The sequence below is a fragment of the Manis pentadactyla genome, chromosome 10 (assembly GCF_030020395.1).
Source record: "Manis pentadactyla isolate mManPen7 chromosome 10, mManPen7.hap1, whole genome shotgun sequence".
NCBI classification, from domain to species: Eukaryota; Metazoa; Chordata; class Mammalia; order Pholidota; family Manidae; genus Manis; species Manis pentadactyla.
In genome coordinates this window covers 25,247,654-25,265,933 of record NC_080028.1, presented here as the reverse complement: position 1 = coordinate 25,265,933, position 18,280 = coordinate 25,247,654, and the positions used below count along the sequence as shown (strand labels likewise).

Below are 18,280 nucleotides of genomic sequence, written 5' to 3'. Positions count from 1 at the left end.
CCTGGTTCATAGTAAGCCCTTGAGTAATGTTAGCTGTTAGGATGGTGGAAGTCCCGAGGAAGGAGCTGTTAGTTGTAACTGAGGTTGGGAAAGGCTTCAGAGAGGAGGTGGCCCTAAAATTAGGCATTGAAGCCTGCATAGGCTTTCACCAGGGCAGGACGGAGTGGAAGGCCTTTCGGGAGGAGCTGCACCACAGCAGCAGGTCCTCCCAGGGAGTGGCGGGTGGAACTGCAGGGAACACTGGCTCTAGAAGGAAGGACCTGGATGGGGCACAGCAGGGGGTGGGACCAGAAAGCCTCTAGTTTGATTGAATCTTATTAGTGAGTCCTGGCGACTCCTTAAAGGGTTTCAGCAGAGGGGTTGACATGACCGTGTACCTGTTTTAAAAAGATTATCCTGATGGCAGCATTGAAGATGAACCACCGTAACCCAGGCATTAGCTATACCACAATTCCCACTCCTTCCACTTCCTAGGTCCTGTCTTTAGGTATGTGTTGGTATAGAGTGAGTTTATCTCACAACTCTTCTGAGTAACCTACTTGGCAGCTGTTTCTCCAGGTTGCATGTGCCTCCCCACCTCTCCTGGCACCACCATGGGGCTCCAGGTTTCTTGGTCCCAGCCATGTAATGGATCTGGGGTTGGGTGCTCTTCAAAACATGGGTCATGCAGGAAAGGCCACAGTGGTCTTTATTGTCCCATCCTGTACAGCCACACCCCGCATAAGATGTGTACAGGGTGGGGACAGAGCCCCAGGCATGCTAATTACAAGGTTTTGATAGGCTTCCCTTGATTATTTGTACAGATTTAAGTTGCCCATATTCCTCCATGTGTTGCTTCCACGTGCAGAGTTGGAAGACCCGCAAGCAGGTAGCAGCTTTTAGATCTTCAGCTGCTGGTAGGCTGTTCTGCACATGGGACTGTGAACGAGATCATTCATCAACTTGGCCCAACAACAGGGCTCTGTGGTCCGTCCCTGGAACAGCCTTTCTGAAAGTGTTGGCAGTAACAGAAGGGGACTTTGAACACAGGAGAGAAAAACTGAAGTTCTACCTGCTAAACATATTTGTCCCCAATATCTCAGAGTAACAAACAAAGAGTTAAATGAGTTGCTTATGGATACATCCAGTTCCTAGCGTTGCTCTCCTGTCTTGACACCTGCGTTTCCTCTCTCCTCCTGAGACGTTCCTCCCTCAAGCCTCCCCAGGGTTAACCATTAACCCCAGGCACTGTGGGCTGTTCTTGCCCACAGACTTGCCCAGGACAACCTGGTGCATGGTAACCAACAGCCACATGCTTCTGAAGCGTGTGTGACTCCAGTCCTGTCTGCCATCATGAGGGGCAGGCAGTGTGCTGCAGAGAGGGCCACGGAGGGCTTCTCAGTGGAGGAGTCCATTGGGGTGACCCACCTGTCCTCTAGCATGCTGTTGCAGTACGCCTCCCATGACAGCTGCCTTGGGCCCAGGCTTGCTCAGGAGACAGTCTCCTGGCTGGGGAGGAATATGCTCATTCCTGGGCCCTGCCCATCCCAGGTCACACCCGTTTAGTCCTCATGGTACCCTGTGAAGTAAGGGCTAGTATGTTACCCACATCAGAAGGGAGGAAGCAGCCTTAGGTTTTGTACTGCTCGTGAACAGATTATTACAATCCTGGGGGCTTAAAACAGCATATATTTGTTATTTTACAGTTCTGGAGGTCAGAAGTCTGCAGTGGGTTTTACTGGGCTAAAATTGAGCTGTGGAAAGGGCTGTGCTCCTTCTGGGTGCTGTAGGGAGAATCCATCTCCTTGTCTCAGAGCTTCTGGGGCTGCCTGCATTCCTTGGCTCACAGCCCCTCATTGCACCTGCAAAGCCAGCAGTGTGACATCTGCATATCCCCCTGGCTCTGCACTCTGATTCTGACCCTCCTGCCTCCTCTTAAAGGGACCTTTGTGATTGCTTGGGGCCCACACATATAATCAAAGATAACCTCCCCATCTGAGACCCTTGATCACATCTGCAAAGTCCTTTCTGCCATGGAAGGTAACATTCACAGGTCCCAGGTTAATAAGTCTTTGGAGCCTTTATTCTGTCCACCACAAGTTGTACAAGTAGTGGAACTAAGATTCAAGTCTAGGCCTAGCTCCCCAGGCAGTACCTTTACCTACCACTCTAATGAAAGGGAATAGAAACAAGAAAGATACATTATCCCTCATGGCAGTGGGAGGCGAGGGGAAAGCCTGGTCCAAACAGACCCTTTACGGACGACTGATTGTTGAAGACCATGAGACTCAGGGCCAGCCTGAGTTAGAGACCCTTCCACCTTGTACGTTTAAGCGTCTGTGCGTTCATTTAGCAGGTGTTAACTGAGGTCCTAGTGCGGGTCAGGTGCTGTTCTAAGCAATAGGCTTCCCTAGAAGTGAACGAAACAGCCCCGACTCTCGGCCCTCCCGGAAGGGCCTTCCAGGGGAGCATTAGGGCCGCCGTCACAAATGACCACAAAGTCGGTGGCTTAAAACAGCACAAATTTATTCTCTCCCAGTTCTGAAGGCTGGAAATCCAAAACTGAGGTGTGAGCAGGGCCACGCCCCCTCCGGAGGCTTGTGGGGAGAACCCTCCCTCGAGACTCTTCCGGCGGGGGGCTCCCCGGGTTCCGGGGCTGGTGGGACACCTCCACGTGCTCCAGCCTCCGCCTCTGTGTGCCCGAGTCTTCTCCCCCGTCTCCTGTATCAAGACCCCAGTCACCTGACACCGTAAGTCCAGGGTGATTTCATCTTGAGATCCTTAACTAATTATATCAGCAAAGACCCTATTTCCAAAGGTCACATTCCGAGGCTCTGAGTCGACATGAATTTTGTGGGAACATTATTGAAATCACTACATGAGAGAAGACGGACAGTGCAAAAGTAAATATACGGAAAAAGCCTGTCAGGTGATCAGTTAGGAAGAAAAACAAAGCCGAGGAGGTGGGTGGGGAGTGCCGGCCGGAGGCAGGAGAGGTGACAGTTTGAATCAGAGCCGTCCTGGAGGGCTTCGCTGAGAAGCGGACATCCGAGCCAAGGCCTGAAGGACATGTTCAGCTTCGGAGATGTGGCCCTTCATGAATGTGGCCGTGGCCACATCCAGCTGAGTGGCCAGCGAGACGGCTTGAGACAGATTGCTGTAGCCCCGCGCCCCTTCCTCTTCCCAGTCCGGGTTGTGTCCCTGTGCTTAAGGCCTGCGCGGTGACTCTCCTTTACGGTCCACTGCGGCTCTAATGACAGCGGTAATGACGGTAATGGGATGTGAGGGGGCCCCTCCTTCGTGTATGAGGGCCCCATTGTGCCGACTAATTGTGTAGAAGCAAGTAGGACAACTGTCTGTGGGGGTGGAAGCAGTGGGGAGCAAAGAGGAATGTGTTATCCGGACCTCGGGGCATTGCTGAATCACCCCAGCGGAGGCTGCACCCTGCGTCGGGGCTCCCAGAAATGCTGGAAAGGATTTGGGGGCCTGCTGACACTGGGGAGGCATCTTGGGTGAACCCCAGTCCCCCGGGTTCTTCATCATCTTTATCAACCGTTTAGCAGCTGTGAATAAATCCTGCTTACTTCCAGAAGGTGGAGAGAGGATAAAACCATTAAGGAGCCCAGCTCCGGGGTCCTGGGTGCCGGGCACAGGGAGGAGGCTGGGCATCCTCAGCAGCCCGTTTTGTCCGGTAGCGCCGGCGACCAGGGTCCTCAGACCTCAGCCTTCACCGGCTTTCCTTGGCCGTCTTGTTAAGTGATGTTCTCTGACTTCCAACAAGTACATTAGGAACACCCCTTTTAGGAAATACATGTTTTAATGGAATAGATTTTTTTGAAATGACCTTATCTGAGGCAGCAGGCACTTTCATAAGTATGTATTGATTGGTTTTTAAAAAATTTCTCAGATGTTTTCACTTGTTCTTTGCCATCCAGTGCTTGTCCTGTTTCCAGCTACTCCTCTGCATTTAAGCACAATGTCCAGATCTCCACTGGAAGCCTTCCTGCCGGGGCTTTGTGACATTTCGGGCGCTTATATTCTGCTACAGAGCGGAGCATCTCAGATACACTGAGCGTGGGTTTCACTGTTATTCTCAGGAAGATGGGGTTGTTATCACTGCCATCTGTTTACTGGTGGGAAACTGAGGCCCAGAAGGCTAAGGGAAGCACCCCCCATTACATAGGGAGCGTGTGGAAGAGCAGTTTTGAATGCAGATCTTCCTGATTCAAGAGGCATCAATTCCCATTTTTATTTCCATGCTACCAATTTAAAAAATGCCTCCTTTAAATTCTTTGGCTCATGGTTTGCGTTTGGAAATAAAAACTCCAACTTTTAGCACACCCATCACCCACAAAAGAACCGCATGGGGCAAAGGCCACAAATCCCTTTGAGTGAATGTTTTAGTCTGCAGTGTGTTTTATGTATGCTAAATAGCTCAAAGTTCCAAGACAAAGGCTGGTTTCCCACCATGCCAGTTAACAGGCCAACCCTGTGAACAAAAATCAATGAAACAACTTATGCTGATATCATGGAGACATGGCCAAGTATTTAGTTACTTTAAAATTTAATTCTTAAACCAATTCAGCTAAGGCTTGTTGAATTACCAGCCGCAGGCCAGGCCCTGTACCAGGCCCTGGGGGAAAGGAAACTGAATGAAGCTTCTCCTGGAGAAGCTCACAGGTAGGTGAGTGTGGGAGGCAGACACAGAACAAATAATTTCAGTACACCGTGGACAGTGCTCTCCTAGCTGGGGCTCAAGGCACGGGGAGACCCCAGAGAATCCTTCAGTCTTGGAGGAAGGAGTGTTAAAGAGTCTTCCAAGGAGCCTTGAACTGTGTCTGCATCTTACATAGAAAAGGCATGTGCACTGTTGACCTGGAGTGTGTGAGCCATGCACACATGTCTGGTTAACCTTACTGCTCAAATCCCTGTCTCATCACTACTATTTTGTATTTGTTTGGCTTATGTCATCCAAATTTTTGCCTAATTCTGTTTCACTTGCCATGTAATAAATATGGTAACAACTAATATTTATTGAGGCATTATTGTAAGCCTCAGTTAAATAGATGTATGTTTTTGTAACAATTCCACAAGTTAGATGCTATTAACAATATGTATTTCTGCAGATGGAAAACGTGAAACACAGAAAGGGCTCTTAACTCGCCCAGGGTCACCAGCTTATAACTGACAGAACTACCCTTCCTTTCCTTCCCTAAGTTCCAGCCAATCTGTTCTTTAATCAGTTTTTTGCAGAGACCAAGCTTTAAGTGAAGTCAGGGTCTTGGCACATGCTGTTCCTTCTGCCTGGAATGTTGTTCCCGCTACTCTTGATGAGGCTAGATCATTTTCATCCTTAAACTCTGAGCTAAAATGCCATCTTCTTGACCAGCCTATCTAAAGTAGTTCTTCCCTGCTGTAATTTTGGTTTCTGCAGAAGGCTTTCCTCAATTTGAAGTTATCTTAAATTATTGTCTGCTTATTTGGTTTTTGTCTGTGTGCCTCACTGGAATATAAGCTCATGAAGAGTTGGATTTTAACTGGCTTATACATCAATGTGTCCCCAGTGCCTGCTGTAATGTTTGGTGTCTGATGGGCACACAATAAATATTTGTAGAGTGAATGCCAGTACTAGGCTCTGGGGTGCCAAGGTGAATAAGATGAGCTGTTCCCTTGGGAAACTTACAGTCTAGCAGAAAAACAGGCAATCAGCAGCTAATGCAATTTGTGCCCTATCTACCAGAAGCATGTGTAAGGTGCCACGGGGACACAGAGGAGTGACTGATTTGGAGGCTGGGCAGACAGCATGGAGGAGGTGACACTGAACTAGCCTTGAACAAGGGAAACAATTTCACTTTAATGCCAGTGCCAGACTGCTTGGATCATAGGGCATTCTGAATAGTAGGAATAGCATATGCTAGGAAGAGTGGGCATGTTTGCACTACATGTGTTTATCAAATAACTGCTCTCTGTCAGAAGCAATGTATTAGGGATCTGTGTTCTTAGGAGCTTGCAGACTAACTAGAGAGACAGATTCATCAACATATAATTACCTGGGGATGAGTTTGGAAAGGAAGGAAAGTGCTAGATCATAATGTCGGGGTGATGGGATGAGCATGAAACATGTTCTAGGTTCCAGGTCATGAAAGGCATGTAGGTAGGAGGAGTCTGGTGTAGGCGAAAGGGTGCCATTGAAGATTTTTAAGTAGGAAGTGACATGATCAGCTGTTGCTTGAGAATAACCTAGATGTCAGTGTGGAGACTGATTGGAGGCACTAGAGGTGGGAGGAAGGGAAACCAATCAGTAGGCAGCTGCAGGAGCCCAGGTGAGAGGTGATGGGTGAGCGTGGAATGCAGAAGGTAGCATAGAGTGACGCTCTGAATTAATAGGTCATGATCAATTGAGGATGAGAGTTGAGAAAAGAGAGCCAAAAAAGGCCCCAAACTTCCTAATTTGATCTGCCATTTGAACTACTGCTCATTAACTAAGATTGGGGAGTGTTTCCCAATGTGCATGACCAGAACTTCTCATCCCTCAACAAAAAGGTTGGAAGATCATGTATCATCTGTCCCTGTCTTGGAAAGTTACAAAGCACACCAGCATATTCAAGGCTCTGAGAAGTCCTGCAGCAGAGAAACTTGTTTAATTGTATTTAACTAGTGTTTCTTAAAGTTCTTAGCAATAGAACCCTACTTTAGCACCCAAAATAACCTGAAGAATACACTTTGAGAAGTGAAATAAAACCTGTATTTTCCTAAATAGGCTCATGTTCTGGGAGGACCTGTTTACTTTTGTCTTGGCATTTATGATGCTATCCTGCAAGCCTTTAAAAATTTTGAGGACTTTGGCACAATAGTAAGAAAAGTATGGACGCCAGTGCCAGACTGCTAAGATTCACACCATGCTATCTAATCTCTCTGCACCTCACTTTCCCCGTCTTTGAAATGGAGCTGGTAGCAGTAATACCTATTACCTGAAGTGGTTGTGAGGATCAATGGGTTAATTCCTGAAAAGCCCTGGGAACAGTGCCTGGCCCATGGGAGGGCTTAGTAAGTGTTAGCTCTTGGGAGAGGCAATAGGGTGGTAGATGAGACCATGGACTTGGGAACTGCATTGCTGGTTTTGTATCTCAGCCCCTCTACTTACTCACTCTGTGACTTGGGAAAACAATATGGACCTTTCTATGCCTGCTTTCCCATCTGTAGAGCAGGGACAATTATTGCTTCTACCTCATAGGTTTGTTGTGAGAAATCAATCAATCAGATGAAAGAATGTTGTCTGGCATGTTAGATGTTTTTTTTTTTAATCTTCTAAATTATCTTTGCTATTAGCATAATTTTATCATGTAGGTTGACTTTCAGCTCCAGTGATGAAGATCCAATTTTTCAGCTTTTCTCGCAAGTTATTTTGGTCTTATATTTTGGCAGTCCCCTTTCCTGATACTGGAGGCCTTGAATTCAGAGGCTGGTTTCTCACAGTGACTTCCTATCCTCTTCTATTCAATCCAGTTTGGTTCCTTGTTCTTGTAGACTGACAATGTTAATGAAAATCCTCTGATTCTGGGGACCACCTGGCCCCTCCTCTGGGCTCTGTGCCTTTCCTAAAAAAAGGCAGACATCTGTTTCAAATCACTTAGTAGAAGACCTTGGGATGCTCTTTTAGCAAAACCTTCCCCCAGTGCCGACACAGTCTCCTGTTTCCAGAGAGAGAGAGGCTGGATTGTTTCCTTGTTAAAAGTTTTCTGATACTATATCAGTACAGAATCTTTGGAACAGGTCACATCAACCTCCACATTCAAGCCAATTACCTGATACTTAGTTATCAGTTTCGTTTGGGGACTGTCTGCTCTTGGTGAACAATTAGATTAAAGAATGCTGATGAAATTCGAGTGGCAGGAAGTAGAAGTTACACATCTGAGTGCAGAGTTTCTATTTCGAGGTTGAGTAAGTGGTAAATTTTTACTGAGAAATCCTAGCCTAATAGAGTCAGATTCTTAAGGTCCCCCAGCCAGTCTGCCCATGGGCGTTTTACCTTCCTGGGAACTTCGGCTCCTTTTCAGAGGTGGGTTTCCCTTTTCTTCATGTTGGCATAAAAACAATTAATAATTTAGGCCATATCGTTAAAAAACATACTGTATAAATACAATACTGTAATAATAAATTTAAATGTCAGTCCAGCTGGGCACTGTTCCCAGACTACCAGCTGAGGCAGAAACACAAATAAGTAAAGAAGAAGGAAGACTGCTATATAATGCAAATGGCTGCAATCTCATTGTTTTCTGCTCTTGTATTGCATATATAGTGTTGAAGTTACATTATGGATAAATAGATTTTGTGGACTAACCTGAAAACCTAATCACTGTCTATAACATTATTTCTATGGGAAGACACGTGTATTCTATACTACCAACAGGTGGTTTGCAAGCAAATTTTTGGAGCACAGTAGATTTGTAAGGTGAAGGCCTCCTGGAGTTTTAACCTCTAGTTGCATGTTTTGTATTCAGGGCTAGTGATAGATGAGAATCAGAGGCCTTCGAGAATTCCCACCCCCACCCACCCCACCAAGTCCCTGCTGCCCCTTTCATCCTAGAGACTCTACCTGATCTTCTCTGTTCTCTGCCCCTGGGAGCCTCATCTCTGTCGCCTCATCGGGCCCAGCTCCACTCCTCAACCACTGTTAAGGCCCCAGGAACCCAGGAGGTACTCTGAATGTCTTTGTCCTTACACCCCTCATTAAATGAGTAAGGGCACCTAGGAGGCCATGCAGCCAAGTGGCCAGACTTCTGCCACTTGTAGCGGTGTGACTGTGGCATGTTACACACTTCTCCAAGCCTCTGTTTCATCCTTCCAGAATGAGGTGTTGTGAGGCCCAATGGGAGAGTACTTCCTCTAACCATTGCCTGGCATGGAGCCGTGTTCCCTCCATGCAGGTGCATGGTGGGACACGTACTGAGGGACATTAGGGTTTAGACAGATTTCCATGAACTTAGGAGGCAGACTACTGTGTGAAAGTACTGTCTGAATTCCAAACAGCAAACTGAAGAAATGAGTGTCTGGAACCTTTTGTTTATGAGCTGGAGACTGGGTAGGATTTGGACATAGTTTTTGTGCCTTGGGGGTCAGGGAGAGGTGGCCCACATACTAACATAGTTGAGTGGCACTATCAAACTATTATTACTTTGAATAGATTAGGCTCTATAGCAGATTTTAAGCAAACTAATAAGGAAAAACCTTAAGTAGTTTCATTCACTATGCTGTTTCCACATACGGTGTGTTGCACCCAAAGGAAAGCTTTTTTTTAAATAAAAAATAAAAAATAAAAAATAAATCTTCTAGATTTGTGTTTTTTTAATAAAAAATAAAAAATAAATCTTCTAGATTTGTGTTTTTTTTCCTTCAGGCCTTCTTTTCATTTGAGCTGGTTCCATTTGCTAATTTCCAAATAGGCTAGTGTCTGCATATTGGCTTTACGTAGGCATGAGATCTAGTTAGAAATAGAGACTAGAAAAATAAAATATTGACTGGGAGTCTTAGGACTTCTGGTAGACCCTCAGTAAAGGATGGGGCAATAGCAATAATATAATGTAAGGAAAACAGATCTCTCTCTGCCATTTCCCTCAGAATGTGCTCATTATAATCTGAATCAAGTTTTCTTCCTATCTGTGACCTGCAGAAATTGAAATGTAGCCAGTTAAGAAGTCAGCCTCAGAGTGCCTCAGTGAGGATCAGCCTCACCAAGAGTCATGTCCCACAATGAGATTTTAATTTTATTTAGGCAAAAAAAAAGTGTCCATGAACTTCAGCATTGTTTTTGTGATACATAGCAATATAGAGTGATAGCTTTCAAAAGGGACCATTTTAAAGTAACTGGTTTTGTTTACTGAAGTGGGGAGCTATAAGATCTCCCCCTTCTAAAGAAGCTTGAGTGTGTGGATAATGTGCTGTCATGAAGATTTTATAATCTGCAGTATTGGAGAAGTAATAAGATACTGTTGCTTGTTGACCATCTGGTTAGACATTCATGGTGACACAGTTTGCTTTTTTATTTTTTTTAAACTGGTGAGAAGCAAGAAACTGAGTTTAGAAATTTCAGAGGTGTTTTATAAATGTGGAATTTATGTTTGGTTGTTTGACATGGTTAGATTTTATTTTTACCTTATTCACATGATGAAAGATTCATCACATATTTTCATATTTTCTTTTCTTTTTGTTCCCCAGAAGATAAACTGAGAATCTCAACTCCTGATTTTTCCCTCCCTGGCCCCGGGTTTGAACTTTCATCTTACATCAAAAATAGTCTTTTTTACTATAAGACAGACATAAATTATAAGGAAACTCTAGATAAAGAAAAATCACCAACAGAAAGGACCTATAGGGATTTTATATTTCATCCATTCATTCAAAAATATTTATTGAAACCCTAGTATTTGCATTTCGTTCTACCAGACACTGAGGGATTTGTTGAAGAAATATTAAAGACATTCTTCCTTCCTTTGAGAAGCTTAGAGCTTATTTGGGGGAAAAAATGACATAGACATATGAAACAGTTAAGTTATAATTCAAGGCAGCATATGATTAAATACCAGAATGTGTGGTTCTGACAAGAAATGCTATAGGAGCTCAGAAAAGGGAGTGATAACTTCATGGCTTTCCTGTATTCTGCCTACAAACTGGCAAATTGTAGCACTATTTGTATGAAATATCTTACACTTGTTTTTTTGGCAGCCTTAGGCCTTGACTCCCAGGCAGCATTAAAATATTTGTACTTCAGTCTCTCCAGAACTGGCTTTTTTTTTTTTTTCTTATAGGCAGAGGAAGAGCCTTATACAAACCAGAGTGTTCATGGGAGGCAGGTAGTTCCTGACAGTCACAGTCTCTTTCAAATACAAAATAAGGAGTGAGCCTCGTTATTCTGTTCTCAGACGCGCTTGCAGTCCTCACCCCTTCATTGCAAACTCTCTCCGATGTTGAGAGGAGGTTTAATTTGAACTTACTGTCCGTGACGGACGAACTAGCATCAAGGGTCAGATAAATTTATGGCTTTGGAGACTTGCTGATGAAAATCCCCAGGGCCATGCTGTTGGGGAAGGAACTGACACAGAGGCAGGGGAGCTGAGACCCAGGTGTGCTCCCTGGAAGCAGGGTTCCCCAGTGCATGAAAGTCTTTGCTTGGAGATGAGGTTTAATGAAACTCACTGGCTTCCTGTTCTATTTTTGTCATATTCAAATTAGCACAGAGCTCAGAGATGAAGCCATGGGGCCTAAATTCTTAAAATCATGAAAAAGAGAAGAAGACATAAAATGCTTGGGTAGTCAAATCCACTATGTGGGACCACACCTCACTCCATTCTGGTCCTTCCAGGAACAGCCTCCTCGCCCCCACCCCCTCCAGCTGCATGTGGTTATCAGTTGGTTGCTTTTCCATCTCATGATTCATGAATTTTCAGTTTCTTTTAAAACTCACTGTCACTGGTTCTCTTCTCTGCCCCTTCATTTAACCTTAGGCTGTGAGGAGACATAGGTAACAGAGGTGTTCTGTTCTTTGCCTGATACTGTTTGACAGCATGTTTGTAGAGTCCAACCCCATTTGAAAATAATGTGGCATTTGGTGTCCGTTCTTGTCAGGTGGACGGCCCCTCTGGTCAGGCAGGAGTTCCCAGCTTAGCGTGCCCTAGAGTGACTGAGGCATCAAGGGAAGCTGTGATCTCACCCCTCAGCCCCTGATGGGTTTGGTTCTCGCCACAGCTTAAGATTTATGCAGGGCATTGTTTGCGCTGGCGGACTTGGGAAAGTGGCCCCAGAAAGTGTTTCACCCATGACTTTTTATTTAGTTTGGTGTCTGTCTAAACAAATGTTAAGTAGCAGATGGTTATGGAACATCTTATCGAATTCGTGGGAAGACTCTGCCCTTGAAATATTTTTATTTAATTATCATACTGCAAAGCACAAAATAGTACCTTTATTTATTATTTATTTATTTTTTAACAAAAATGATACACAGTAGCTTGATATTCTGGGAATGAATCACAAACCTAAAATTTATACAGTCTGTAAACCCTTTCTTGGGCTGTTCTTTGCTAGGTTTTTCTGGAAGGGAGCTCTTTAATTTTAGAAGCCATGAGAGGATGTGTTTAGTGATGTCATCTTGAGAGAGGGCTCAGGAGTCTAAGTCCAGAGTGTTTTCTGCAGCTCTCTGCTCCGAGATATGGTGGAAAAAGCACTCTGCTGTTTTCCTGTTGCTTTTCATGGTTTTAGCATCATGTTCCTATTCTTGCTCAAGATCAATAATCCACTCTACAAAGGCTGGCGTTTTGTACTGAAGGCCCAGTGTGAGAAAGTTTTAACTAATTCATGTGTGGGGTTACTGTCTTAGTGCCTTTTTTCCCCCTGATAGGTGTACTTTTAAAGAAGATTGTGCACCTTCAGAGAACTCAGAACACTGGCTGGATATTTCACTGGGAGCTAAAAGGTGCCCTCAAATTCACCTAGTTCGAAGCAGTAAAGATAAGGTAAGAGGAAAGATTTTAATTTGTCTCTACTCTCTCATTTTGCACAATTGATACTAATTCCTTCTGTATGTAAAACATGTATTAGCAATCAGGTAAGCTAAGAGAGTCCATTCATTTAATAATTAATACTGAGTGCCTACACTCTAATATTGAGTGTCATACATTCTGCAAGGTAGTGGGTATATAGACAGAACAAGACACATCATGGGCCTGCCCTCATGGGGTTTGTTGTCTTGTGCAAATGAAAATGACCCTTATTAGTTGATTTTAAAGAAAAGATGGACTATTAATGTAGTAGAAAAGCATGTTTGTTTAAAGGAATAGAGAAAAAGGAAGTTCAGAATTATGGTCAACAAGATTCCTTAAGTGTGACTTAAGTGCAGAGTTTTGTTTTATGCTTCCTTTTGCTAATGTGTTCAGGCTCCTCCTGACACTCGTACGTCCATGGCTCAGGCAGTGTTGGCAGAAAGGGAGAGAAACCACTATGGGCTGTGGCTATTGCCAGCAGGGTCCTGTTGGAAGCCAGGAGGCTCTTGCTACACCAGTACTGCCCTTCGTAGCCCATCAGCCCCATCACTGGATGAGAGAAATGAAGCAATGAGCATATCCAGGCATTTTCTGATTCACATACCAGCCATGCCTTATGGGAAAATGGAATTCCTGCCTTATAATCTCAGTGGTGCTGTAAGGAGACACTTTCTTTCTAATTATGGCTCTTGTATTATGAATAATTATACAGAATCCCCATCAGCAGCCAAGCTGACCTGTCTGTTGAGCTCACTGTTTCATTTGAATGCCATATTAACAAGGAAATGGGCCACTTTCTCTTTTCCCTTACACTTCGCCATTTCAAATCGCAAGAACCATACCACTTAAGATGATTTAACATTTAATAAAGGAGAGCCAGAGTAGTTAATGAGTGATAAATAATGAAAGAATCAAGCTTTCAAGTCATAACTGATCAGAACTCATGGATTTAAAGTTATTTGGCTATTGTCACTTTCTGTTATCTTCCTGGTGTTGGAGGGAGGGGATAAAATAAAACGACTTTTAAAGCTCTCACCCAAACCGCCACGAGCTCTGAGTCTGAAAAAACAGATCCTGTGAAGAAGATGCTTAGGCACCTAAGCATCGGTAGTCAGGTTTTTATTTCCCTTTATCAGTCTGAAAAGTGGCTGGGTTGGTGCTGATAGAGAATGGTAGAGAATACCATGATCCTCGCATGTACCCAGGGCTCTGATAAGAGGTTAAGATCATGCAAGGTTTTTTCTTTTATCATTTTGAAAACTTTAAGGTTTATACTTCAGCTAAATGCAGTGAGGGAAAGTCACTTCATTAAATCACAAGTGTTGTTTCCATGATTTGCTTCCCTATCTCTGGGTTTACTGGTATAAATTAATCACCACTTACATCTAGTCTGGAACATTACAAAAAATGTATGCCACCCAAACAACCACGAGTGCTTTCTTCCCCACCTGGGGTCCCCCTGTGGTTTACCCGAATCCCTTTAGAGGCTCCTCACACAATTACCTCACTCTCTCCAGCTCACCATTCACTCTCAAGGTAAAAGAGGTAAGAATTTAGTAATTTGAGTAAAGCGATTCTTTGAGGCCAACTTTGAACTGATATTTTAATAATGTTGATGAGATGCCTGATTCCATCTCTTGGTCATAGTATTTCAAAGTATTTCCTGCCCTTATGGTTATCTAGAAGCTACCCAAAAGCCTCAGATCTTTATTTAAATAATACCTGACCCTGACCTACAGAGATGGCAGTCTATGATTTTTTCAATTCTGCCTATTATCTTAAAGGTTACTTACTAGCTTAAATTCTACCTATTAGTTCAGAGTGTTTGTAGCTGCCCATCATATGTCTAGCAACATTCTAGTCGCTTTCTATGTGCGGAAAAATCCCCATGAAGGGCAGAGTCTCTGTTGCCAAGAAGCATCATCTCTTTACACAAAACAGTTAGAAGATAGTACATCTTCTTATCCTTATCCTCATTATGGAATCAGCATTAAAAAGAAATAATTGGAGCAATTGTCTTGGAAGGATTTTTGTGAAGTTTTGTTGAGTGAAAGCAGCAAGATGCAGAAAAGTATAGATAGCATGATCCTGTATTGACAAAAAAAAAAGTCCTATATATGTATATGTATGTATCTATCTATATGATTATTTGAACATGGAGAAAAATGTGGAAGAATTCATACTAGGTTATAAACATGGGCTCCCCCAGATTGGATGACTGATGATGTGCAGGAGAGGGAAGGCAGGAACAAGCAAATAAAGAAAACTGAAATCCTCACATACATAGGCAAACACAAAAGGCTATGACATCCCATTTTTGCACTGTGTGAAATTATGCTTGTACACCTATAAAAAGATTTTGACTTTCAGGAACAATGGTTTATACTAATAAAAACAAGAAAGACATGGAAACAGAAATATTTCCTACAAACAGCATGGTTCCAAAAGGAGAGACACTAGAAACAGTCTTTTATAAATCAGAATGAAAAGAAGGAATTCCACCATCTTTGATACAACCAACATTGTTTTTAAAGTTGTGTCCAATGCAGTAATATAAGAAAAAAGTAGTAGCGATAATTAAAGGAATGGAATAGACAAGATATAATTATTTGCTAATCTTAAGTGGTTGTATATCAGCAAAATCTAAATATATTAGCTTTTAGAACTATTGAAATTAAGAGTAAAATGAAGTGCTAAGTGTTCAATAAACATTTACATATCAATAACCTTACCAGGTGGGAGGTCAAACCGTTAATGTCCATTAATAAAAGATCCCATTTATAAAAAGCAACACAAATACACAGGGATAAACTTAAAGAATAAGGTATATAACCTATATATTTAAAATCACTTCTACTAGGAGATATACATGGAGACAACTACCAAAAATAGTAATTTTGACTATGTAACTGCTTGTCTTAGCAGTTCTTTTTATCAGTAATAAGATAGTGGGACAGCAGTCTGTTGAGGCTATTTATAATTCATGATCAAGAAACCATATCAGTTAAAAACATAAGCATAAGTAAAAATTAAAAAAACAGGGTATTTTTTTGGAAGATATAAGAAATACCTTAAAATTATTCAGACACGTACTACATTTCATGGTGGGAAAGATATCATCATGTCACTTCTCCCTCCACCTATTTTCTAGATTTCATGTAATATTACTGAAAATCCTAATTTTCCTTAAAATTAATATAAAATCCATCTGGGATAATATGAACTGGTAAAGGATACCCAAAATACATTTTGAAAAAAAATTATTATTAAGACCATTTCCATATGATTGTAAACATATTTATAGCAACAATAATTCAACCATGATTCTGGTATCACATTAGGAATATAGATAGAGAATAGAGTGGAAAGCTCAGAAATAGAAGTAAAAATTTTAAAGACCAACTATTATAAAATAAGAGAAAAGAAAAGAATTATTTCATAAAATGTACTGAGACAACTTGGCTTATAATATGGAAACATATATAAAAAATAACACAGAAAAACCAAGAAAATAGAATTGGGCATCAGAAAATTTGTAAGTATAATTTTTTTAGGTCTGAGGCACTATACTATGTAATAACAAAAAAAATATTCATATACTTGACTGGCTTTAAAAAGCTATACAGCAAAAAAAAATAATTAAAGCATATACTTCAGGAAAACATTAGCAACAGGGAAAATATTAATTACAAGATGGTGAAGCTGGAAGAAATTAAAAAGAAAAATATCAAGACACCAAAAGGTAGGCAAAAATGTATATTCTCACAAGAGGAGGTTTAGAGAGTTAGCCATAGATATGGAAATAAAATACCAAATAAAGACAAATTAAAGTGATAATAAGCTATACTAACACCTAGTGTTGGCAATGCCAATTAGCACAACCTGTTTGGGAGGCAATATAATTCAAAAGTCATAAATATATTCATTCTGTTTGAAGCACTAATTTCAGGCACAGAGTTCTGAAGAAGTAACTTGAAGAAAAACCTTAAGCATGTGGATGCTATTGCAGTAGCATTTATAGAATTAGAAAACTGGGACGAGCCAAACTCTGGTGAAAGGGAAATGGTTAAGTAAAGTAAGGTCCGTTGACCTGACAGAATGTCATGCAGCAAAAAGTTCTTTGGCCTCTCGGACGCTACAGCTAATCAATGCTCAAACTTTCTATCTCATCTGACCCTTTGTGTCTTCATTCCCTCTATCCAGCTTAGTTCGAGAAAGAGCTATCAACCTGGTAAGGATTCTCATGTTGGGCTTAATAAGCCAAGGTGTCTGCTTTGAAACCCTACTTACCTGTGCCCCACATTCACTCAAAAATACCTTCAACTCCCTGGCAACCCTCTCCTTCCACTATGTTTGAAAAGAGTTACTGTCTCCAATTTTCAGATCAACTCCAACCTGGCTTCTGCCCCATTGTTTCCCTGAAACTGTTCCTGCTGAGGCCAGTAGTGAACTCCGTGTAGCCATTCCAGCAGACTCCATAACTCCTCCTCATACTTGGTCTTTTCTGGACACTTGCTCTTCCCTTGCCTCCCATGGCCCGGCCCCTCCATGCTGCCTGCCTTCTCTTGGGCCATGTCCAAGCCTCCTTTGCTAGCTCCTTCTCTCCTGGATTCCAAATAGTGGAGTTACTTCAGGCCCAACTTGGCTCTTCCTCTCTTCTAACTCTGTCCTTTGTCTATACACAATCTTATCCACTACCATATATCACCTATATGTTCATGTTGCCTTTATCTCCAGCCCGGATTGCTCCTCTGAGCACTAGGCCCATAACCAACTTGACATATCCTCTAGGTTATCACACAAGTACCTTGAACTAAACACATCTAAAACTGAGATCTTGGATTTTCCACCCAAAGTCTGCCTCTCACTGTGTCCCATTTCAGTACATGGCACCTTGATCCATCCATTTTTCTCACCAAAATCCTTCATTATCTACATGCCCCACTTTGAATCCTACCCATGCTCCTTCTAAAGGGCTTCTTGAATCTGACAATTCTTTTCAATTTCTACTGTACCATCCTAGCTGAGGCTTCTATCATCTTTTAAATATCTCTTAGTACCATATGGCCCTCCAGTTTTAGTCTAGTGAACTTGGCCATGCTTCTACTGGACTATAAGCTGTTGGAGGGTGATGACTAGCCATTTAGTCCACTAAGGTATTCAGTACCTTGTACAGCACTTGCTACATGTTAAGAACCTGGAATAAATGAATGCAATGATTATAGTTATGTAAGAACTGCATGTGAGAACTGGAAGGAAATGTGGGAAATTTAAAACATCTGGTGAAAATAGGACTAAAAAACTTGCTGATCCTTTTGTTACAATGTTTGAACAAAGAAATAAATTTAAGGCATACATTTATAGGATAAAACGTGATGTTATCATGTGCTAGGATGTGTGGTGCAAATATAAAAACTGGGTTGAAGAAGGCAGCGTGAATGAGAGTTAAGCCTTTTGTTGGAGATGAGTTAGTGGTAGTGATTTGGAGTTCATGAAGTTGGACTGTAAGAACTTGCCTTCTCCAGCAGATTCTATGGTCCAGAAACAGAATTTTTTGAAAATGGAAAGATGAAGGTGACCTTGACAACCAGGATGGACTTAGCAAGCTTAATAGAAGACAAGAGACAGCCGGGTCTTAGCTGGCTGTGCAGAAAGTCTGGGTGGAGGTCAGAAGCATAACAGAAGATAGACATCTCCCAGGTTGTCTGGAACTATAGCTCTTCCTCACAGTTACTTACCACTTCCCCTGCTCCCAGCATCCTAATAAT

The 18,280-nt window shown here is 42.4% G+C and overlaps 1 protein-coding gene across 1 annotated transcript in view; it reads left to right on the top strand.

Moving 5' to 3' along the window:
• The window catches only part of PLXNC1 (plexin C1), a 132,218-nt gene that overhangs the window by 39,983 nt on the left and 73,955 nt on the right, over nt 1–18,280 (top strand). The window contains exon 5 of the mRNA XM_036891047.2: nt 12,371–12,485. Coding sequence (XP_036746942.2) covers nt 12,371–12,485 — 115 coding nt within the window. The remainder of the gene's footprint in view (nt 1–12,370; nt 12,486–18,280) is intronic.